The sequence below is a fragment of the Buceros rhinoceros genome, unplaced genomic scaffold (genome assembly GCF_000710305.1).
Source record: "Buceros rhinoceros silvestris isolate BGI_N320 unplaced genomic scaffold, ASM71030v1 scaffold5375, whole genome shotgun sequence".
Lineage (NCBI taxonomy): Eukaryota > Metazoa > Chordata > Aves > Bucerotiformes > Bucerotidae > Buceros > Buceros rhinoceros.
Window position 1 is genome coordinate 22625 of NW_010413284.1, and position 25268 is coordinate 47892.

The 25268-nt window shown below is 39.9% G+C and overlaps 1 protein-coding gene across 1 annotated transcript in view; it reads left to right on the plus strand.

The window, feature by feature from the left end:
• Positions 1 to 395: 395 nt before the first annotated feature.
• The window catches only part of PRKAR2A (protein kinase, cAMP-dependent, regulatory, type II, alpha), a gene marked incomplete at its 5' end in the record, with an annotated part of 35262 nt that continues 10389 nt past the window's right edge, over positions 396 to 25268 (plus strand). The window contains 4 exons of the mRNA XM_010136659.1: positions 396 to 431; positions 16881 to 16933; positions 18491 to 18574; positions 22091 to 22197. Coding sequence (XP_010134961.1) covers positions 396 to 431; positions 16881 to 16933; positions 18491 to 18574; positions 22091 to 22197 — 280 coding nt within the window. The remainder of the gene's footprint in view (positions 432 to 16880; positions 16934 to 18490; positions 18575 to 22090; positions 22198 to 25268) is intronic.

Genomic DNA, 25268 nt, shown 5'->3' on the forward strand with positions numbered 1-25268 from the left:
CGTGGTCAGTAGGTGTGGCTGATTTAAAGAGCTGGGATATTGTGTAATAATGCGAAGTAAAATGGGCTGGGAATTGATGATTGGTTAAGATGGGGTAACCTCAGTAGATGTCTTTTTTTTTTTTTCAGAGTAGGGTAAAAGATCTCCAAAGCTTCATACCCTCCATCTTAGCATGTAATGGTCTTCTGGAATATCAAGCTTTACCTTTCAATAAACACTTATTGGCTGCCAAGCAAGTGTATTAAAGCTTTATATTGAAGTTTTGTGCTTTTTTTTTTCCCCCAAGAGATTTATATGGGATTAGTATAGTAAAAATTATCTTCATTATTCAAGATGATGACTTTGAATTTGCAATAATAAATAACATTTGTAATTTTGATTTGTTTGTTTTGCAGCTCCAGTTGTTAACCGATACAACAGAAGAGTATCAGGTATGATTTCCTTTTAAGAATTTAATGTTTCTGAAAAAAGTTTTGAAATGTATGCTTGACTAAAGGAATTACTTTAAAAATGACCTTTTCATCATGGTCTTATTTCTCATACTTCTTGAGTGTTTTTACTTGAAGTAGTGAGAATTGTTTCTTAATTCACTGTAAAAACCAATGGGTAGCACACAGAGTAGTTCAGGGAACAGTTCTGGGGGTGATCAGACTACTGAAGCAACTTCAGCAGTACTAGTGGTTCGGTCCGGAAAAACTTCCCAGAACTTCTCTGCCAGGTAATAATTATGTCAAAGGCTTGAATTGAAAAAGTGGCAGCTTCTTTCTGCTGGAACACATCTCCTGACCTGCCATGATGTTAAGACTTTAATCTTTGGTTAGACTACAAAAATAAGGGCGGAGGGTGGTGGGGTGGAGGAGTCCTCTCTTTGTGGGGTTTTAGCCCCCTGCTTGTCCAGCTGATACATACAGTTGTTGGGTTTGTGGCTGTTCACTTGTTCTGGAGAGGCAGATTATACTTTTTTGTTTGTTTTCTGTCTTAACCAATATTAGATGCTTTAATGAGTAGCTGTTATTCCCAACAAATTATTTTTATTTTTGAACAGAATCATGTGAACAAAATGTTACGAGTAGATGGGAAGATACCATGTTATTTTGACATTTGAGGTGAAGTGTAGATTGCTTTGCATGTGCTACTTTTTTTTTTTCTTCAAGTATTTAATTGTAACATTTAGCTGGTCTAAAAAGTCGTTATGGTTCTGATTTGAAAATGTCTTTATAAAAATGGCAATGTGTTCAGTGTTTTCTCTCTAGCTTTCAGATAAGTCTACTGAGTTTGTAACTTGTGTATATTATCTGACACACTCTTTGGTACGATAGTTATGGGCGGGCATTATTGGTTTTATATATATATAATACAAATATTTGAGGTAAGTACATGTTTAATTCTTTGTGCATAGTGTCGTTACTCCCATGCAGTTCAGTTGCTTTACTACTAGCTGCTTGGGTACGATTAAGGCGTATGACACTGCATTTATGCCACTGCATATAAGTAGTTGTGAGTATAATGAGATCTTTATAACTCTTAAAAATTGACAGTACAGATAGTTTTGGTATGTTATAACATGAGAAATTAGGTAAGACTAAACTGTATCTTGAATGATGGAGTTTGTTACTCTGATAGTAAATATTGGAAGTCATGCGTTGTAGAGTATCTTAATCTGGAGAGTCCCAAGACATTTTAATAAAGACATTCTCTGCTAATTAAACTAATCCATCCTGGAACCTGCTGATGGAGTAAAATCGTGAATGAGAAGTGAGTACATCTCGCATTTCAATTTAAATAAAGGCCGAATTATTCCCAAAGTTAAAGTTGAGCGTTAGTCGGGGGTAGTAATGTTTTTGAATCTTCAATACAGAAATGTGTTACTGGTGCTCTTGTAGTATTGAGCTACTCTAGTTAGAAAACAGTTCCTTCATTGAAGAGGTCTAAAGGTTAACGTGAACAACTAAACACAGATGTAAAATTGAATGGCTAACCTACGCAATTGGATTAAGAAGGACTGTTTAGATGTTTAACAACACTGCTGCTGCAAGAAGAGCTAGAGTAATCGGGAGTTTCAGTGCATGTGAGAAGTTCTCGTGGAGACAAACATGAATAGAGTATATACGTTTTATTAATGTGTGTTAGTACTTTTCATAATAAAATTATATTTTTGCTCCACTTTCTATACATACACTGTACAGGTCATGATCAGTGTGGGATTTGTTAAAATGCAAAAGAGATGCAAGCAGCATCCATGCATATACAGGAGACCCCATTTTCCTTCTCTTGGCAGGGAAAGTACAGAAACCTACTGGTTTGGGGTGGGGGGAGTTGTTTGGTTGGGGTTTTTTTGCACTCTGTACCTGCCGTGTCTGTCAAGAAGTTACCCAAACAGGGACGAGGCTGGCAGGGTTCTCCTGGGTTATTGAACTCAGCCCCTTGCTGCGTTCATAGCCGTGTCACAGGCAACCACATCTTACCTCTTGTGTAAAATGGCTGGTTTGTTGGGTTTGGTGCTTAATTGTTTGCTGTATCAAGATTAACATGCACAAAATTGTAGATTTACAGTATTCTGCAAGAACAAAATATGACAATTTTAAAACTAACATTGGACGTATAGAAGAACAGACTTAAAATTCAAACAAGAGCTTTTCTTTTAAGCATTTGGCTGACCAGGGAATTACGGCATTGCTCTTGTTCAGTAGGTCAAGAGTGAAAGTTAGAAACAAGATCTAATTAAAGGAAAAGATACTAAAGTAATTGTCTACGTGATTCCCTTGGTGCACTAATGCAATTTCTGTGGTACATAAACGCAGAGGAAAAACCTGTTGTAATGATAACTGACTTTTCATTTAGGTGTTTATTTTTATTTAGGAAACATCTAACCCTGGGACTCTTGTACTGGCAGTATTTCTTTAATGGTTGTAAATACCTATCTGCCATTCTTTAAGACTTACTCAAAATATGAGTTTTCTGATACATGGTAAGAATTGGTCAGCAAGTTTATTTTTGCACTTTTTGAAAACTTTGAGGAAATTAGTTTACTTCTAGCTTACGCAGAACTTCAGTAAAATACTTCAAGAAATCAGGATTTAAGAAAACTGCTTGACAAATGTTAATCTATTAGAAAGGTCAAGCTGACCTGGTACATCAAAACATACCTTATTTATATTCCTTTTGTCCAGAAAAACACATTTTATTTCTACGCTTCTCCAATCACTGACCAAAAGTGATGATACTGCTTTCATAATCACAAGTGATAGTAGTAGCACATTCTCACATACTACTTCATCTTTCTCACCCTGTAGTACTGAGAACACAGGGATTTTTTCTGTTCATTTATGCTCCCCATTTCTGCAATGTTTGCTAGTTACTCATCTCCTAGGCTGATGTGTTCCCTGAGGGGGAGGGATAGCGTTGGCTTGCTTGGCACTAAACTCTTCTAAGCAGTTTGACAGCCGTGAAGGCTCTGCAGGGGATCCCATTTGCTCCTTGACCAGAGAAACATGGTTTTGTGCGCTGGTCAGAGATCCAGCCAGCAAAGCAGGGGACCCTGGGTGGGGTAGTGAGAAACTCCATCGGCTGCAGGAGGACTTATCCTGCAAAAGGGGGGCTTATCTAATCATGTCCGTGGAATTATTTATAGCAGTGCAGAGTGGTAAAGTAGTGTTCTCATGAAGAGAAACTGCCTTTTCCAGGAAATGCTAGGATGGAGAAAGAGCTTGATGTTCCCCTAGAACATTACTTGTGTATAGCATGTTTGGCCGTGCAACATGTTGAGGGTCCCTGTGTCTATATGGTGTGTGCACAAACCCCAAGCATTGTGTTGATCAGTTCTAATTGATGTACAAGCTGGTGCCTGACTTGATTAAAATAATCCTCTGCAAAATTAGAAGCTACTGCTATGCAGAAACTGAAAAGAAAAAACCCACTAATTTTAAAATCTCCTAGCTGTATGATGTCATAGGTGTCATGGGCAATTTCAGAGCTCATTACCCAGGAGAACAGTCTTGCTGCTGCTTTAAGTGAATTAGCAATGTCTGAGTCTCCTGCTAGTGTCAGTAACTCATGTTACGTGGATTGCTGATTGACTCAGTCTGCCCAGACTTGGTTTGGATGGCCTGAGAACCACAGAGAGTCCTTCCTCCCAAGAGCTGGATGGTGTTGAAACTCATGCTTGCTTGATTACGTTTCTTGATCTTCCTCCAAGCATAGGGGCTCCTGACGAACTTTATTTTGTTAGTCACTTCCTTCTCTGAGGTGAAACAGACTGCAGAGAACATCTCTAAGCCCTTGCTTAGAGACTGCAGGATGCAGGGCGAAATCGGTGATATCTCCTTTCTCAAGTAATAACATCAAAGCTATTTCAAAACTAGAGGGAAGAGAGCGTTGATATTTGTCCCACTGTAACAACTGGTATGTAACATTGATGAAAACTTTGCTCCTGGAAGTATATGAATGAATGAAAGTGAATCGTGGTTTTGGAATGAACAGTGTGACGCCTACTACAGTCTCACTTGGGCATAGTTTCTCCTCTTTTAGTTTTACCGTGTTTCAGAAAAGTAAAGTTTTGTGCTAGATTTTTGTATTGCCATTTCTAGACACCTTTGATTTATTCTGCAGAACACCCACTCTCCAGCAGATTGGCTGGCTTCTTCATGGGACAGAAAAAATATGTCAAAATATGACAACCATACCATACATGTGTGCCAGAAGGTTTTAATCTGTCTTCTCCAATTATTTCTGTTTATCTGAGTGACTGGGTATAATTTATCTCACTTGTATCTTCCTGTACTTCCTCCTCAATCTTTGTTTAGCCTCTGTGGGATAGGAAGGAGATTAGCTTTCACATTCCATGACTGTATAAACAGAATAATTGAAATATATAATCTAGGGAAGCAGTATATGATGGTTATCTCCCTAATATTTTCATAACAGTTAAGTAACATGACTGTCAACATCTGTGACAATTTTCGTGTTAATATAAAAAGTAATCAAATGAACCACACCTGGAGCAGTTTGTCCCTTTGGTAGGGCAGCTTTCAGCAGAGAGTCAGCGACATGAGAAGGATCCATCTGCTGTCCCTGGAATCAGGTGCTAAGCCCTCTCCTAAGATAGAGTTGCTGAATAAATGTTTACTTTTGTAGAGGATAATTTTGTTTAAATGTTACTGGATCCTGTTTTCCTGGGTATAGTGAATATTAACGTTGTTGGGGGCACTGGCATGTAACATCAGCAGCGTCTCCAACAGTTTTTGGGTTTGGAATCAGTGTTTTTGACTTTTCTAGTAATCTGATATTGCAGTGTGGTTGGGTTTGGGTTTTTTGCCCATCTGTCTTCATAAAACATTTTCACGTGCTGTTTTCAGAGAGTGTAGGTATGCAATTTTGTATTCAAATAGTGTTTAAATCCATGTCCCTTGACAGTTTCTAGCTTTTTCTTGCCTCATAAGATGAATTTCCATAAGAGGCCTGTATGACCATTGGTTCTTCAAACTTACTGGTTCTTCTCCATTTTGACAGTGGGGGACTCTTTACCTTGAACTCGTCTTTCTTCTGACTCCTACAAAAGATAAGCAATCATCACATAAAGCAGATATGTTGTTGGTCTGATACCTCTCTGACCTTTCCAGTGAGATACAGCGTTTTCTTCACACCCTGGCAAATTGAGATGTCAGGATACGATAATACTATGCACAGTAAAATCTTTTAAGTAGCTTTTAGCCTTTTAAAAGTACAGCTTGGGAAAATAATAATCTTCTGAGAAAGTTTTTATATTAATTATTGCCATGTAGGATCTTAGTATTTGGTGAAGAGTGCAGTTTTGGGATCCTGTTAAATTAGGACATTAAATAGTTGCAACGAAGCAAAAAGCAACACTTTTTTGGGGAGGTTGAGCATTTTCTCTTGCAGGGTACTATCTACTACTTCAGTGATAAAATCTCATCGCGTCAAATCATCAAGGGAGGAAGACTGAGTGACTGACTTTCTCTGTGCCATTCTCTTTGCTTTCTACTTATAACAGGCTCACTGGTTATCAGAGATGACTTGAAAATTATGATCTCTCATGCAGCTATTTAATGAATTTCTGTATTGATTATTCACCATCTTTCAAAATGGGTGGCATAATAACTTCTACTGAAACATTTTCAGGCAGATGATGAATTGTAAGAGACTTCTGTGTTCAAAAATTTACATTTTTACGAATGGCACAAACAGCTATCCTGTTTCAACAACCCGATGCTTCTACTGTTTTTTGCTAGCACTAATGATTGCAAAACTGATATCATAACTAGAGTGAAAATAATTCATTTTGAAAAATGTTGATATGAGCAAAAGCCAAGTGTGTGGGATGACAGATGAAAGTGGTGATAAATTGTGTGGGTGTTCTCCTGTAGGAAAGTGCCTGAATCATTATTCGTTTAAAAAAAAAAAAGCTTGTTTTCTCTGTTTGCAGTATTGGGACTTATTTAAAAGTTCTTGGCATGTAGTTGGCATTCAGTAAATAATGAAAAGCTTATTTTTGGAAATTAACAGTCGTGACTTCACATTTACTTGGATTTCACACTGTTGTGAATAATTCTACTTGTAATGGCTAGATTTTTTTATGACAAAGAGAACTACAACACTCAGTGAACGTCCTTATTTAAAACTTAAGTCGGTGCAATACCTGGTCAGATGAAATCTGACCCAATCTGCTCAGTGCAAATGTAAGGGAATGTCAGTGCTACAGCGGAGTAGAATTCATTCAGTTTTTTTTTTTTAATATTCTTTCTAAATGTTTTTGCTTATAGTGGTACTAATGATTAAGTTGTTCATCTGAAGTAAAATATTTTAACTCAGATTAGTCCTTATTAATCAGGAGAATGAGGTATAGCTATCACATTTACTGAGACGTTAATGCAGCAAGGACCAGCTTTTCAAAAGTATTCAGGTGGCAAAAAATGCAGGTGATTAACTTTGATTAATTCTTTTACAATAAAGACCTTTAAACAGCCTACATAAATGCTAGTCGGAATCTTTAGATACATAAATGCTTTTGAAACTACCAACCTTCAGCTGCCTATTTAATAACATTTCATTCTCTCACTTTTTGAAGGGAATTTAATTTTTTTTGAGGTGAGATGGAGAAGACAGAATTGCCTCTTTCTTTTCCTTTTGTTTGAACCCAAGCTGTTATTTTAATATGTGAATTACAGCCCAAATGGAAATATGCCCCACATGGTTTGTTGTGCACAGGAAACGGAAAGCAAACGCGCTGGAGGAAATTGCAAAATGCCTGTCGTAATGCAGGCTAAAAAAGGCAATTTAATGCTTAGTGCAAAACACGGTGCTGTGATGTATATACGTCGAGTGACCTCAGGAGTTAGATGTGCTGTGCATTTTTTGTGTGAATAAATAAGGCAGCCCTATTCCTTTTTTAATATGAAGTTTCAGAGTAAGTCATAGATGTTCTGCCCTTGTGCTGATTAACACACTCATGTCCTGTTTGTTGCTGTAGCTTCAGATTAAATGTGAAATGGATTGAATAGCCCGTGTAGGACAGAAAAGTTTGAACATACCTGATTTAAATACAGAAGGGTGTCCCACGTATTTGCAGAAACTCCACTCAGTTGTTTTTAACGCCAGAACACCTTGATGAGACTGTGTGCTCCAGGTAACAAAGCTGTAGTCATCGTGCTAAAATCCTAGCTCCAGGAGATGGATAGAACGGGCTTAAAGCAGCCGCAGTTAGGAGCTGCTGTGAGTGCTTTTATAGCGCTCTCTCTTAAAGAGAAACTTAAATCAAGGCTCGACTGGGGCTCGGGCTTGTGCACGGGTACTGGGCTGCCTGTAGCACTTACCTGACTTGGGTTAGCATGTCTGAATGTATGTTTTACCTATGTGTCCAAAATTTGGAATAGGAAGGAGCATAATCTTCTTAAACTCACTGATCTTCTGTAACAGAAAGACATGGAATGAGGTGGTTATAAATAAAGCAAGTTCTAACTGATGAAGTTCCACTTAATATTAGTCTTTTGCTAGACTCCTTCAAACTGTGTGTTCCTGTAAATGAAATGCGTGTGTTCAGTGAGCCGCTAAAGTCGAGGGGTGACTCATCCTGGAGCTGAGATGTGTCAAGTCAGATAGCTGTGCCTTCCCCACGACTAGCTGTCACCAGGGCACCTGAGTTGCTCAGTAGCTGCACAGAAACGGGGGTAGCTGCTGGGTTTTTCTTCAAGGGATGGGACAGTAGGTTTCCACATTCCCAGCTTTGCCTGCACACCAGTCGTTTTAAAGCGCGGGGACCTGGGGGCTTCCACACCACTGCTCTGCGCTCAACCCCTGTGCATCAAAGCCGTGTGAGGTTTATACGGTTCCCCGTCACTGCAGCTCAGTAGGCACTACTGGTTCCATCAGAGGTAATGTGGTTTTTAATCACGTATCTGGACATTCTCTAGAAATCTTCAAAAACCATATACGAGTTGCTGAACCATTAATTTCAGAAATGCCTTCTAACACTTTGACATCCTTCAGTCGTCTGTCATGATAGATGTCAGAAAGATGTGGGTAGTTTTCATTGCTAAATCTCTGCTCTGCGCTAACACCCGAGTGCTTCAGTGCGTGTCTCCCAAGATCCTGGTGGCTGTTTTAAAATATTATGTGCCTTATTGCAGGTTTATCAATTCTCATATCAGAATTGCAAGTATAAAATAAAAAAATGCCTTTGTCAGGAAACAAGAAGATAATTTCTTATTTCTAGACTGGAAAAACACCTTTTCTGTGTTATGCCTCAGCTAGATTATTGTTTCTATCTGCTGTTTGCGACTAAAAGCCTATAAGATACATGTCTTTTTTTTTTTTTCTGGAAGGTACATGTTTGAGACATTTCTTGGAACTTGTGGTGTTTTGATGTAAACTGAATGCAAAATGAATGTTCTCCATGCTGATTTTAACCGAGAAAAACACAGCGATACTTTACCAGGCACGTAAACGTTATTGGTGCTTAATTTCAGGTTTTATCTACCTTGCTTACGTAACCATTTGGAAATGTGCTAAGAGTTCTGTGATGGGCTAAAACAGAAGATCATTAAAGCAGAAGGCTTGCTTCTACAATGGTGAATCTGGGTGCTCTGAAATAGTAGTAGCATCATGTTTTCCAGGAGACCTTTTTTATGGATGACTATCTCATCGGTAAGGCTCTCTTAGGCGGCTTGAACAAGGTCAGCAGCATGTTTATCCATTTCAGTCTTCTGATTTCTTAACTCGCAAGAATAAAGCTTGCTTCCTTTGAATTTCCAGGCTGCACCACGTGGAATGATAATGTCGAACTCTAAAATACCCTGCTGCCATTTAAAAATTTTTGTTTAAGTGTAGTAAAGAGAGTTGGAAGCAAAAGTAGCAAATTGTAAATGACTGTTTAAGATCAGAGGGGCAGTGTTTGGGGTTTGGTTGTTACCACGTCAGAGCTGTGAACAACTTTGATACTACCACACTGAAAGCTTTCTTACTTATTTTTAATTAGGCCTCTACCATAATGGGCAGCTTTTTGCTGTTTTTATTTTCATGCAGACTGACTACAGGGTTCAGAGCACGCTAGCGTCTGATGGAATACTGGGCTCTGCTCTTAGGAACAGACATGGAAACCTCTAAGTTGTAGGATTTCAGATTATATACAGCCTAGGAATTATGAGGAATTATTGGTGTGTGCACAGATTTGTATTTACATGATCTAGAAGCTTTTTATTCAGTTATTTTTAATTCAGTTTTACTCAGTTTTCGCCAGTGTTTTATTCTGTGAAACGAAGTAGTCTCATGACTTTGTTCTTCAGCACCTGGCTGCTGAGAGGTGGGAGAGTGTGACCCCTTAACCACTTGTGAGCATGCGAAGTAGAAGGGTAAGCTGAAGCGCTTTGCATAACCCATACGTAAAGACATTCATTAAGTAAAAGTTTTACATCTATATAATTAAACTGCCAACTATGTAAAGCAATTACAATGATAAACAGCTGTTGGTTTAGTTAAAAAAAAGGGAGAAAAAGGCAAACGTCATGTTCATCTGGTTATTGCAAAGTGGTAGGAGAAGATCCTAAGAGACTTCTGTTCCCAGTCCTGCACTGGCACAAATTTTTTAATTGCTCCTGCAAAGGAGGAGGATTTAAATGAAGATATTCAGGTTGAGGATGTCTTCTGCATTTTCCTTGCAGTTCAGTAGGATCCCTCCCTGCCTCCTCCCCAGTTTGCCCCTTTCTTTGACAGGAAAGGTCTTCCCACAACAGATCCCAGGAGCAGGTTCTCCTAAGGAGCCTGTTACTGGTTTGTTATTGTCTAGTGCTGTGTGCCCCTGCCGTGGGTGGGACGGCTGCAGCAAAGCTGTCCAGTAACTTGGGGTGGTTTCCGTAGATACTGTATGATGCAGGAGGAGTTAAGCAAAACAAAAAAGCCCAAACCCAGAACAAAGCCTACCTGGGAGTAATCATTAAGTAGGAATGCATTGTATCATAAGTTAAGAGTGCTTTATGCTGTCTTTCAGATGTACTTGAAGCTGTATTGTTTGCATGAAATGCTTTCATTATATGCACGTAAAGATAAAAATCTAAAAGAGACTCATTATTTACTTTCCGTTTATTATTCTAGGTCTTTCATCATGAAAGTTCTCTTATGTCCCTAGGGAAATGTAATTTTAAATACTTTTCCAAATCTTCCTGTAGTGGAAAAAAAAATTAATTTGCGCCTGTGTCATTTTAATGGCTGTTCTGCTGTAGTGCTTTGTTGAAATTGTTTTACTCCCTATCTGATGATAAAGCCATTTAAATAGACACTTTGAACCAAATTTTTATTAATCTATATGAATCTAGTAAAAATGTTTGAAAGATGCATTCAGAATTTATAAACAAATGAACATATGGAAATAGTTGACAACCAATTGTCATAATTTTAAAGGGCTTGTACTGCTTGTACTTGGGAGAAAAGATGTTTGTGCACGTAGAGTTCGGTTTTCGGCAGAGAAAAAACCCTCGTTATCGTAAAAGGTGGCATAATTGATTGTGCAGTCTGTTCTGAACTCGTGACTGAAGCGTAGCATGAAGTAGGAGTGTGTGACACTGGCATTATCAGTTTTATCCCCAGCTATTGTCACTGGAACTGTTGCGTTTCTGCCTTGGTGGAAAGGACACAAGCCAGTGAAGTCTGATTTAAATATTCTGCACTTTTCCAGTAGTGTTTGTACTGAGGGAATGGATATCAAAGGTTTCTAAAGGCAAGGATAGCAAGCACTGTAAGGCACATCATCCTCGGCTAAAAGATCTGTCCGGAATTGTGCCTTGGGCTCGCTGTGAGCTGGAGTGGGTCCTTCCAAGCCCTGTCAGTGAGCTCAGTTTTACTGCTCCAGTAAAGCAGCAGGCCTTGAGAAATAACGTCCACATCAGAGATGGGCATTTTCAAGCTCAGTTAGCGGGACAAGCAAAGCTTTGGATAAGCCACGAGGATGTTCTTGCCTGCTGCTGTCTATGTACAAGAGCGCGGTGAGACAGTGTGGGGATTTAGGGTCTTAGAGGTTATCAGCGTCTCATAGGCTGCTTTGCCTGACAAAATGATCTGTGCAGCGCCCTCAGCAGGCTTTGGGACCGTATGTGGAGCTGCGCCTGAACCTGTAAACCTTGCTAGGCTGAGCTGGGTTGGCACAGCCACGCTGAGTGACTTTGTGTGTTCTAGTTAATCTGTAACGCCAGGTACCTCTGCCTGCGAAGAACTGAGCTCGTTTTATTTCATTTCCTTTAAACTTCAAATGAATTCCAAAACTGTTTCCAGACTGAACATCTATTCTTTTCCTTTGCCCCCTAAAATTTCTAGACATTTCTCAACTGAAAAGTCTTTCCCTTGATTTGACATATATGGCCATGCAAGTGGTTGTGTGTTTGAGTATGTGACAAAGATTGGAGGGGGTGTTGTGTGCTCAAGTCCCAGTCGTTTTAAGTTGTGTCTCCGTCATGAGAATTAAGAATGAAGTTGGGGTGGTACTGCTGTGGGTACTCCTGCATCTGAGAATTTTTCTTCATGGCACATGAAGTAAAAGAGGAAGACCAGTCTTCTAAGACCTGAAATCTGAGTTTTGGGCTGGCATAATTACTACTTTTTAACTTAAAAATTGTTTTCAGTCAGTTCTTGTCAGCAAATCGAAGGCTAAAACAGCTGATTTTCCTGCAGATGGCTTAACTGGTTTTCAAGTTTCAGTGTTGCTTTTCATTCGAACTGTCATAAATGTGACAATTGTTCAGGTAGTGCAAATGGGTGCAGGTTCTGTTTCCCTCTTGCTGGATTGAGTTACGGATCTGTCTTCTGCTTTGACATGGTGAGATCTTCAACTCGAAACAAAGTTGAATTTCTAAACCAAAAAATTCTGAGCTATCCAGCAACAGAAGTGAGAGGAAACTTGAAGTTGTTTCCCAAGTGTTCAAAATCAGGTTGAGCTGTGCCAGCAAAGACCTGTGTATAAGCTCTGTTCGAGCTTCCTGAGTTCACCCTGACTGCATCGTTTTGGATGTGCCTGCTTTAGCAACTCAGCTGTCAAAGGGAATGAAAAGCCACTGGAAATGGTCACCTTTCCAGCTGGTGTAGTGCTCCCAGAAGAGACTGTGCAGCTGTCCCTTGAGAGACAGAAAACGTTTGAAGCTTTGGCAAACTCGCATGCAAAGAGCGTTGCCTTAAATGTAATGCAAGATCACTGCTGGAAATAACTAACTGGAAAAGTTGTTCTGCATGTGCTGCTCTGGGAGGCTTTTCATTAGTGGGTCTCACAGGATTGATTGGAGGTAATGCATCCTCGTAAGCGAAGATGAGTGAACAGGATTCACTCCGAAGGACAGAAGGTGCCATCCAAAACTGCAAAGACGATATGACAGAGCACGTCTCTGCTCCTTCCAATAACAACAGAAATTCTTACAACACATTCACCTTACAGGAAACATAGGATTTTCATGTCCAATAGGAAAATTTCCCCTCCTCTTGTCAGTGTCTGAATGTCTTTAGGCCTCAACATCTTGGCTACTGTTTTGGAAAAAAGTAACAGCGGTGTCTCAGCTACCAGGATGGCGTGCATCCCTCACCAAGGCTGTATTTGCTGATGGGAGCTAAATGCAGAGAGTGCAAGGACTTTGATCTTGACAAAGCACGTGTCTTTCAGCACAATATTATCTTGGGAGCAATTAAAACTTTCATAAACAAAGGTGGTGTTTGTACTGCCAGACTTTTCTGGCTACTTCTCATTCTCTCCCTACCCCTCGCCCATCCACTGCTTATGTCATTGCTGCAGCTGGAAAGATCTTTGTTGCTTTCTGATGCTGTCACCTGCATAATAAAGCAGTGATCGAGCTGTATCATTTCTGAGCTTTCAGAAGTGTTAACAGATGTGCCTGTTCTTGAAAGCCAAAGAAGGTGCTGTGTGAGGAGAGAGCTAAACTCGCTGGAGAAGCTACAGAAGCTGAGAGAGACTAAATGTGGATGGTATGATAAGAGCCTGAATTTCTTTTTATTCTAAAGCTTCTTAAAATTGAAAACTATTTTTTATGTTCCAAAGCTATTTGAACTATGTGCGTTGAGTTGAAAGGAAGTTTGGTGTGCACTATATGTGCTGGTGTAACTGGAGCATTGGAAATACGTAATTGGGGTGTGTGATATGCTTGGACATAACCTTCACTGATGTGATCTTGCTTAGCATTTGCTCACGGGCAGAGTTGTGCTGAAATTCTCACACAGGAAAGTTGTGATTTCAGAAGTCATGTCAAATTATACCAAGGTATTTGTGAGCTTTAGGTTGCACATTGATGAGAACTTCTTCCCCAGGAGGGTGGTGCGGCAGTGGAGCAGGTTAGCCAGAGATGTGCAGTCTTCGCCCAGGCTGGTTTCCAGGTCAGCCTCAATCTAGCACTGCAGATAGCTCCTCTTTAAGTATTGCACGTAAACCACAGGATGGTGTTGGCAGGATGTTCGCCTTTTCTTTGCATTAGTCATGTTTGAAAATATTTGGAAAATGCTGTTGGTTGTTATGAGTAGGCTGAAAAGCTTTCTGTGGGCTTTCCGGCATATCACAATATTAATTTAAGCTTGAGGTCTGAATTAATCATTTTTGTCTCTCCCCTTTTTTAACCATCCCACAACAGTTATGTTACATTAAGTGTTACAGCTCTGCCTCCAAGTAAATGAAGTCCTGTCAATCAGAGCTGTCAGGCCAGATCCAAAATGTCTGCCCTGCTGCTTCTACATGAACAAAAATCCCAGCAGGAGGTCGGAGAAGGAATAGTATAATGGGAAGGCTGTCTGCATGACAGCATGGGAAGAAGTAGTATTTTTGTGGTATTTCTGTGATGCCCATTCATGGGTACTACAGGAGTGATTTCCATATGTCAGGGAAGGGCTCTAAGTCCTGCGGGCTTTATGAAGCTGTTCTCACCCTTGCTGGGTAAGATGAAATAGGGGAGACTTACATGGACAAATCCCAGCCAAAACCTTTGGTACTAAAGCTGCAGAGATCTGTGCTGTTTAGATTGCTGCTTGTTTTTAAGACAAGGTTTTGCTCTAATGCTGTAGTCTTGGCTGTGGTAATTAGACTTCTTTTCCCCAAAAGATTTTGAAGATAATTTTCTCAGTTCTAGAGCATATTCTTATCAATAGCTTCCCTGCAGGTAAGGTGGGAAAAAAATCTAATCTGCAGCTTAATACTGAGAATGAATGATAGAATTGAGACAGTGAAGTGCAGAGATCTCTGAATGCATAGATGCATGGCTTGAATATGCCAAGAAGTGCATTTATAGTACAAACTGTAGTGCATAATAAAGAATTGAACTCTAGTTACTCGTAAGATATGCTGGTTGTAAAGAATTAAGATACTTTTTACCTCCAGTTTCACCGTGCTGTTTAAACCAAGGAGCCTTTCTTCTAAGAAAATGTTCCTTATTAGAATATCCAAAGCTTTCACAACAGACGTTGATCCTTACTGTAAAATGAAAGGAGGAGGAAAGCTTTCACTCCGAAATGCTAATAATGTTCTCTTTGTTAGTGCCTTTGTATTGCATATTAAGTGAATCTTTGCTTATGGCCCAAGTTCTGCAGCTCTGTAGGCATCTGCCTTCCCATCTGCAATCACCTTTGGACTGTGTGGTGGACTGTACTTTTTTTCAGCTGGGGAAGAATGCTGTTTATCCTTTGTGAAGTGTCTGCCCTGCGTGTGTCTCTGTTAATGAAAAGCATGTGTTCGTTGCAGGTGCATGGTTAATATACCATTTCTCTATTGTTAAATGGTGCAAGCTAGGAGAGGCAGCACGACACTGGATTTACTGTGTGAGCAATAATAACTACTGCTGAAATGCCTCATGATTACATGACTGGGTTTTTACATTGCGGTTTGATAAATGGAATGTCTGTGGTGTATTCCAGTCTCTCCAGCCTCTGCAGGATAAAAAAAAAAGGAATTAAAATCTAATTTGCTAGGGAAGACCTGAACCTTTTAGGCAGGAAAAAGAAAATAATGCAAGTTTTTCCTAGCAAATTATGCTGGACTTGTGCATTTTTGTAGTCCTTTGGAAAGCAGGTGACAAGGTCAATAATCCTGTATGCATTTTCAAATTATTTGCAAGTTGCTGAGTGGCAGGACTTCTTTATTTCATTTTAAAAAAATCTGCATGTTTTTATTTATACTTTCTAAGTCCATTCAGCGGTTAGATGTCACTGCAGTGAGCTTCTGGGCATTCTGCCATGTCTTCAGTATTGTCAGGATGCTGGATAAAGTACACGTGTACTGTAAATGTCTCTATTTCCTTGTAAAATTTTACAAATAGCATATAGTCTCAGAAATAAGACTACCCATACTAAGGTAAGAGCAGAACTAGATGGAAACAGGACTGACTCCCGCTTTCTCTGGCTATCTGTACAGCTAGTTGGAATGTAGAGTTCCCTTTGACATGTAAGAATGGAAAATGTCCACAAATCAATGCAAAAATCCAAGCTATGGGTGTAGGCTTTTGGCAGCCAAAGGTGTCTGTTTAGTATTGTAAAATGGTGTAACAGTGGAACTGTTCAGACAGGAGAAGATGAGGCTATTCCAAAGTATTAAAATCGAACACAAATGGTTTGGAATTCTAGAAGCTCACCATCGATGTTGCCTCTCTTACAGTTGATCCTGTAGTTAGTGACACATTTTCCTATGCACCATACTGTGTGGTGTCCACAGATGTTCTCATTCTTTTTAAAAAAATAATCTTTGTGTATTTTTTGTTGTTGTTTTCTATTGCAACTTGACGTTCCTTTGATTCAAATGTAGTAAGATACAAGAGCATGTGAGGGAGGGGATTAACATTATTTTTTATTATAGAACATACGATGGTCAAGCTGGTTGTTCATTTCCTGGGTCAATTTCTGTGTAAATGTGATTTCTCTGTATCCAAAAAAACCCCCAAATATACATACTCGCTTGCAAATCTGGCTTGAGGTGGAAGGAGTGCCACGTGCCTCCTTGTACTCTTTTTCTTTTGGATCTGTTGCACTGCAAAGAGCAAAGCAATGTAGCTGCAGTGCAGCTGCATTTTCTCCTGCGTTTTAGAGAAGGTGTTTGTAAATAAATCTGACTGGAGATTGTTATGCTTTGATAAAAATTGAAAAGAACAATGTGTGCGCTTTGAAGTACTTGCTAGGCAAGGTTTTTTTCTACTGTAAGTTACAGGCTTTTAACGTGAGTTTGAGAAGAGCCACGGTGCGCCTGCGCAGAGTATAGATAGGATTTGAGACTGAGACTACAATGACATTACAACAAAAACAATTTTATTTTTCCTGTAGGAAAATACAGAAGAAAGGAATTTGAACTTGATTTGTTTGATATTTTTATGTAATTTTTTTACCACTTTCTCCTCTCTTTTTCTTCCAAGTTTGTGCTGAAGCTTTCAATCCAGATGAAGAGGAGGAAGATACAGAACAAAGGGTAAGAACAAGTGAATTGCATCATGTGTGGCTCTCTCTACAGCTTGACAGGCAGATGCCTGTACGTCACCTTTTTCCTACCACTTGTGCATTTCATTCTGGGGCTGTGTCATATGCTGACACTGAAAGATGACAGTGCTCTGAAATTCAGGGCCTCTTTGTTTCATGCATGTTTTTAGTCACTGTATCTTTAATACCATTTTACTTCAGAGGACTCAGGAGCTGTGTGTAACTCTACCAGCTTTAAAATCTTGGATATTTTCTTTCTTAATTGTCTTAAAGGCTTGTTAAGGCAATTCCTAGAGCATCGATGCTGTTATGAAGAATTAGTTAAGCTTTACCACAGCTGTTTCTTCATGGGTGTTTAAAATTCCTCACATGTTTTTTACTGCTTCTCTTGTCAAAGCAGTTCTGCCTGGGTAGGAGAAGTACTTTGTGAAAATATTTTGAGCCTGTGGCCACCTGTTGTTCTGTTGTTCTTTGGAAGTTGGAAATTTCTAGGAATTGCAAGTCCTGATACTGTAATTGTACTTCTTTAGAGATGCTTTTATATGAGCAAATCCTGTAGCCTGGCTGGTGGGGGTCAGTGTTTTCTCTTTGGACTTCTGGTGTTCAGTTTCCAGATTCCATCTCAAGGATGCTTCATTTCAACAGTCAAAACCTAAGTCTAATTTAATTTCTCCTTAAAAATAAGATACTTAATAGGATGCTATATAAAAAGAAAAAAGGCTGTGTCTGATGATTCAGATGTTTGTAAACCTGGATACATTTATTCCATCAAAAGTCTTTTATTTTCTTGACTGCTGATTCAGTGTTCTATTTTCTTTGAAAACAAGGATCCGAGATGTGCTCAACTTTGGACAAGGAATTTTTAGAAATGCTGGTTAATGTGACTGTTTTTTAATCCTTGTTATTGCAGAAATATAGTTAATGTGGTGAATGTGAGATAGTTTTTTTTATATACGTTTTCATAATTGGCTCCCAACACACATTTAAATGTTTTTATGACACAGTGAGTGATTCCTTTAACCTGATAATAATAGTTAGAAAGAAGTAACAAAAAAATCTCTCAGTTAGCAAAACTTTTATATAAGTAATTTTGTTGGAAGAAACCCCACATTTCCTAGATAACTTCTGTTGTTAGATGGGCTGAGATACTTATCATAAATTCTATAAATTACCTGTGTGCCAACAATAAGTATATTGGGACTAACGTAGTGAGAGTTTAGAAAACTGTTGGCTTCTTCCTCTGTTCCAAATGCTCAAGCCTTGACAGTATCTGTGGCTGGGTTGGAAGGGAAAGGAAGAGGCACCCTCTGCTTTCTGGTCTGTCTTGACTGTTATTTTGCCCAGGTTAAATGTCAGCATAATACATCTCTTAGGTCTCTTCCATTTGGCCTTGCACTGTATCTTTATCTATAAATATTGTTTATGCAAACAACAAAGCCGAACTGCACACTTTGACGCTCTTTTGTTCTGCCTTTTCACTCAGAGGTGAAGGTTCAGGCTATAATCATATTCCTTTGTCATGACAGTTTTGTTTTACTTTGTGTTAAAGGTAGTTCATCCAAAAACTGATGAACAGCGATGCAGACTGCAGGAAGCGTGTAAAGATATCCTGCTCTTCAAAAACCTCGATCAGGTAATATCCCTGTAAGGGAATCTTAACTGGAGCTGATGTTTGTAGGTACGGCATGGCCTAGCAGTCCCCACACTTGTTGGCATTGGGTTAGTTCATGAAATATTAATTATAAGCAGGCTGGATTAGGATGTGTGTTTGGAGATCTACAATCGATGAACAATATAAACAAACATGTCAAATTGTCAGTTACTATGATTGTCAGATCCCTTTCCCAGCAAAATCAATTTTTTTAATGTTAAAATGTTGTTGTGTTTTTGTGGGTTTTTAAATTCTTATGCTTATGTTTCAATACTTGCTGCTGGGCACCAATGCACCTGATCTTATTTTCCCTGTGAACTGTTTCCTAATTTTATGGGCAATTCAAAAAGGAAATTACTTGCCCATTGTGTTACTGAACATGATTTCAAATTGCTGCACCTTTTTCTTAAATGCCAAAGTGTCAGCAAATTTTCTGTAAATGAATGTAAAGTAATGTTTTTAGGTTGTTCCTATTCTTATCTTTATTGCTGAAGTTGGTTATTAAGTACTTAATTGCATCAGCATTGAGTTTTAATGATGAGCATCTCTATTGCTCGCACTTAGGAATCTTAATTGGTATGGATTTTTTAAATGAGGGTCATAGGCTAGTTCAGGAACAGACCTTTGATGATCCTCTACTCCAGCCTCTGAGGGGCTGTAGAATAAATACATCTCATCTCGTGCAAACACAACAGAAACCTCTACTGCTTGTTGGACAGGAAGGAAAGCTGTAACACCAGCGACGGTCCCTGCAGCTTCCTGGTGTGCATCACTGAGCTTTGCCTGAGATGTCAAGGGATGGATGTGATAGCTTACGGTTTCAGAAATGCTGCTTCGCTTACCTCGAAAACTAGGAAGTTCTCCCAGTTCTTGGTTGCTGAACAAACCCTGAGAGTCACTGAACTGCATTCACAAAATAATTGTTGAAAGTTTTTGATTGCAGCAGGCTCGAGGAATTTCTGTCCAGGAGTTTCCTGAAAGCCCTTCTTTCCAGCAATGGCCTTTCACTGTTCTGGGATTCCAGTAGCCATTAAGCCTGTTTACTTAAGACATTTTAAAGGCTCCTTTTGCAAGTAACTCGATTATGTACTGTAAAAAAAAAAAACAACATATTTAGGCATATTCAGCAGCTGAAGGGTTATGTATAAAATGTGATCACCATTTTGAACTGAGTAGGCCCAGAAGCAAAAATTAATAACCAATTTATATTCTAAGATTACTTTGAAAAACAAGTTTGAGCTGAGAAAGCGGTCTTGGAAAAATACTTCTGCCTGGGGAAAGCTTTCTAAGCAGCTGAGAAGTAATAGAAATTATCTTAACTGCAACTGTTAAAGACTGAGGCTTTAAGACAGGACATGGCTGGGAAAGATGACTGCAGTCCATACATGGATTATAGCACGATAAAGGGCACTTAGCAGAGAGGGGAGGGCTTTCCTAGTAACGGGTGTAAAGGGAATATGGAACGTGCATCCTTTCCATAATTTCTTTGTAACTCCCTCTGTAAAATGTGACTGGTTTGGAGGGCTGGCTGTGGAATACCCACTGAAAGGCAGAACGCAGGGCTGCTGCTTTTGCTCAGCGTATATTGTCCTTTAACGATTGTGAGGAACCCTTTCAAATTAAGGCTCAAAATTTGTTCTGTTGCTTCTTAAGCTCTGAAGAGTGTCATGTAAAAGCAAGCAAACCCAGGAGGGACAAAACTGCATAAACCCCCTTTAGGGTTAAATACGGTGGTTTGGCTCGAATGTCCTGGCCAAATCCATCCCCTTTCCACTGGCTGCGTTTGGGTGAACTGTGCTTAATTTAGGCCCAGTGACTCAACAGCCCTTTGAAATATCTTCACTTGCATGAATAGTTGCTGTCGTACTTGGTATCAAACAGAAGGGACCCAGTGTCCAGGGGATCACTTCCAGTAAGGTTTACACTGAACTTTGGACGAAAATCAATTCAGATTGTCGCAGAGTTTAACCCTGAGGTTTTGAGCTTCCCCAGCGACTAACCTGACTACGTTTCAATATAAAGCGCTGGATGAGTAGATAACTTCTCTCCTGTTTAAAGCTCTGTATAGTGTGTCATGTATAGGCCCCACAGCGTCATACAAATGAGTTTGTAGAATCCAAGTTACCAATTAATTTTGTGCTGGGTGAGAGCAGTGACTGCTGCCCTTATCAGCAAGGTCCCTGAGCATGTCAGTGCCCGTATGTAAACCAAGGGGGGGTTGACAGGTCAGACATCTGATGAGGCCTGTCCTTCTATTGACAGGAGAGCTCAGTGTTTTATTTACTTAAAATGATAAGTCTTTGCATGTTTATCCTCCAAATAAAACATTATTGAGTTACAGTATTTTTAAAAAGCTTTTTAAAATCTACATTGCTTGTTTTCTGCCGTTACTTAAATGCATACTGTGAAATATGTGGTTAAAATAAATGGCTTTCATGCAATGATTGTTTAGTTTAAATATCAGGAGAGTCTTTAAGGAGAAGAAAATGGATTCTAGTGAAAAGATGGGCAATATTTTCATTGCAGTGGTGCCTACAGAGGCTGCCATGATTATTCCCAGCTTAAGGAGTGCAGTAAACATTTCAAGTGTATCCAGCAGAATAAAGACTGTTCATGCGATATATTTTTAGAAACTCAGCTGTGATCTACATCTTCAACTTTGAACATCTGGTCATTGGAAATGCAGTGAAAGTCTGTTGCTAATGGACTTCGGGATACCAGAGATGGTAAAGCAGCTCAGCATTGAGGCAAGGCATTTCTGTGGCATCATCTCTCTTGACTTTCACAGCTTCCCTGGCTGTGCTGCCTACAAAAAAAGTTTAGTCATGGCTCACAGGAGAAACCTAGCATGAGTCTGCTGTGCACACCAGCATTATTCCATTTTCTCTGTGCTCCCCATCTGTATTATTTGATCCCGTCTTTTGCTGGAATTGCAGGTTCTCATAAGACACCGATCTAGGGAAATAACTCTGCATAGAAGAGAGTCTGGTCTGGTGCACTCCTGATCATGGCTGGAGCCTAGAGGCTGACTGTACAATGAAGTTACTAATAAATCGTGCTGCAGTTCCTAGACGTAAATACATATAACAAAATATATGTACCGTTGACATGAATCAGTATGCATCCATGGCAGTGAAGCTGTGTCAGATGACACCAAGGGAGAGCTTGCTGTACGTGCACTTTGGCACTGAGTGAATAAGTTAAGCCATTTGGACGTAAACCTGAGAGAGTAGCCCTTCTATAATGGAAGTGTCTATGTGTGCAGTATTGAACTGTGTCAATAAGTAGGACAGAAGTGAGTGCTAGTGGAAATCAGCATTTAATATCAGTACTACTTGTATTCACACACACTAAAAATAATGCAATGCATGTTGCACTTCACTGTCCAGATCAAGTCAAACGAACTCACCTTGGTCCAGCAATAATGCTAAGGTGTATTTTCTGATTTTTTTTTTTTATTTTTAAAGATTTTATTTTCCCCTCCTGTTTGTTCTATAGGAGCAGCTGTCTCAGGTCCTTGATGCCATGTTTGAGAGGAAGGTGAAACCTCAGGAACATGTCATTGACCAAGGTGATGATGGAGACAACTTCTATGTGGTTGAACGGTAAGCAGCTGTGCCTTTCAGATGCACAGTATGTTTCTTTTCAGCTTGTTAGAAATGGCATGGAATGCTTACTGCAGGACAGCTTCTGAAGGAAGCTTACTTCTGCAGTCATTACCTCTGACTTTGATCCCCGTTAGGTCTCCACTGACTTCTGGATCATTTGACCAGGGCAATCAAATTTGGCAGGTGGACATTTCAAACCTGCTGGGTGTAAAGACATTCTGTGTGACAGCATAAAAATTCAAATACCACCTGCTCTGGGAGAAGAGCCGCATCATGAGCTTGCCTAAGATCTGTTTGGTTTAGCTTTTGTGCCCATCAGCTTATGCATAGGTTAAAACCAACAGTAGAACACGCTGACTCTTAGACCAGGATGTGTTTTTTCTGAAGAAAGGAGGGGAAAAAGTGACAAAAGAAACCGTATGGTAAGGGAAAAGGTAGAAGATTATTCTGGGGAAGGAGAGTATGGGGAGAAAAAAAAATCCATGGCTACCGTGGAACAGCCTGGACTTTGAGAGGCTTGTGGATGCCTTCCTTCTGTTGGCCATGAGATTTATATTTGCAGAGTTTAAGATGCCATTTTGCAATTTCTTATATCAAGCAAATTCACATGATAATTTTGCAGATCATATGTGTACAAGGGTACAATAGACGTGTGTGTGTGCGTACATATTTTGAGTATCCTTTACACTTTGGAAGAAATTCTGGCTAATGTTACTTTCAATCACCATATCTGAAGAAGGATCAAGAACGTGGATTTATTTCCTCCTGTAATATTACACAGAACATTACGGACCAAATTATAAATGTCTCTTGGAAGACGATCTTAGCAAGTTAGTTTTTTGATCCACTGTAATCTTTCTTATTGCTGAAATAATGGCACCATTAATGTTGTATTAAATGCTTTCAAAGGAGTTATTCAAGGCACTTTTGCTTTTGAATTGGCATTTATGCTGTGTTAAAGGAATTTGCAAAGGAATTTCCATGTTAGAAATTGTTCATTTTAAATGATCCTTCTGCATTTTAAGGACATTCCCCTTTCTGATGAGTGGAATTACAGAACATAAAGCTACCTCAAGTGTATTCTAACCATATGCCCATTCCCCTGTCTTCTCCCATATCGTCGCATTAGCCTAAACCAGTGCTCCATTTCTCCACCCAGTTATCTCTCTTAGCCCCTCTGCTCTACAGGTGTCATGCTATTCCGCGACGTTCCTTTCTATCACGAGGTAGTTGGGTTGGAAAATTTCAGGTGTTTTTGTTTGTTTTACTCTCATGGTATAATACACCAGTATCATAAAAATGTTACCGAAAGAATGTGGCAGAAAGGCTGTGCAGTGAGGGAAATTTGACTCAGTGTTGAGTTGTCTGGCAGCAGAGCCTGCCAGCCTTTGCTGTAAGCACCAACCGGCTGCAACTCTTATGTCAGCTATTCAGTTTTTAAGAAGAATTCTACAGTTAAAAATTTTCTCTCCCTCTCTCTCCCTTCCCTTTCAGTCCTCCTCCACCTCCCATCCCTTCATTTTTTCATGCAAAAGAATAGCAGAATAGTGGTGCTTATGGAAAGCTGAAATAGTTCCGCTTGCCTGTAAGTGTAGATTCTGAGGACTCTCACTCTTTCAAGGCATCAGTAGGCATGTCTTGTTACTCTAAGATAAATCACTGATGCCTAAATATCCCTGATGATTAGTTTATTCCTGTCTGAATGAACAGTGACTGCGTTGTGATGTAACTTAGCTCTTTTGCTTCTTGTCTGCATAGAAAACCAGGCTTTCTGGCACAGGCCCTTCCTGCGCCCCCGAAGTCTTCTGGTTGTAATACTTCCTCACCAGATCACTTTTGTCTGAGTGGTCTTTTCCCATGTGCAGAAGGACAGCGGGCAGGACAGATGCAACTGGAGGATGCAGCAGCTGTTTAGTGTTTACTGCATGGAAGGGAGAGCTGGGACGAATGTGTTGCATGGCTAAACGTTAGTATGCTCCTCACTGCTGAGGCGGCACCTGAGTCTCTGCTGATTGAGCAGTCATCAGTCAGGAGGGGCAGTGCTTGCCTCTGTTGCCTCTTGGAACAGACTGATCCACAGTCTTGCTGAGTTGCCCTTTTCTGCTTTTTTTTTCTCCTTGGGGTTTTATATTTTTTCACGTCAGTATTTTTCATTTGAGTCCTTGAGCTTCTAACGATTATTATCTCAACAGTTACACTTCAGTCTGTATTTTTATTCGTCTTATCTTGCAGGGCTGTAGCTTACGGACTGTGTCACAGCTCAGCAACAGTTTTCTCAATAAAGCTGCGCCAAGGTCACCCAGCGGTGCCTCACCATTTTAGTCCTTGAGCCACAGACAGCAGAGTGCTCGGCTGAAGGTTACGAGGCTGTAGTTATTTAGGAATGAATGGCAGTAGTAAGTGACTTTCATGCTGAGAGATGGGAAGAAGTTGTTGCATTTGCTTTAGGTGCTCACAGATGGCTCTTCTAGATAAAAAACAAAAAAAAAGCTGAAAATCGTTGCCTCTGCTTCCTAAGCTAGTGCCTGCTACAGTGTCACCTCAGCAGACAGAGTTTGTGGGTTGAACAGATTCTCGTCAATTTGAACACTGCCTGCTGTAACCTGCATCCTTCAGTAACCTCACCTCTATGAAAATGGTGGTAAAACTGGTTGGTTCCACTGTCAGTATGCTCAGAGCTGCAGAGTGGAGTGAAGTGGAGCTGTGGGATAAGTTTTGGTCATAAGGGAGCTATTGGGCAAATACCAGGTGAGAAATGGTTGCCTCTGGAGATCTCTGTGCTACTAAAGACATGACATATATAACATTGCCGAACTAGCTTTAAATCTTGCAGCTTGAGGATCAGTACATGCTGCTGATAATGACTGGTCAGTGTGTGCTGCACAACTCTCTCAGTATCTTAGGCATGTGAAGAAAGGCCCTTTTGGTGATCTCTGTGCGTCTGTGGCATCACTGTTGTCCACGCAATAGCTGAATAGTTTGATTCTAGCATGGGCATGTGCAGATACAAGCTGCGGTTCCATCTTGGGGTTATGTGACCCTTAAGCTGGATTTGAGGCAAAACCAGG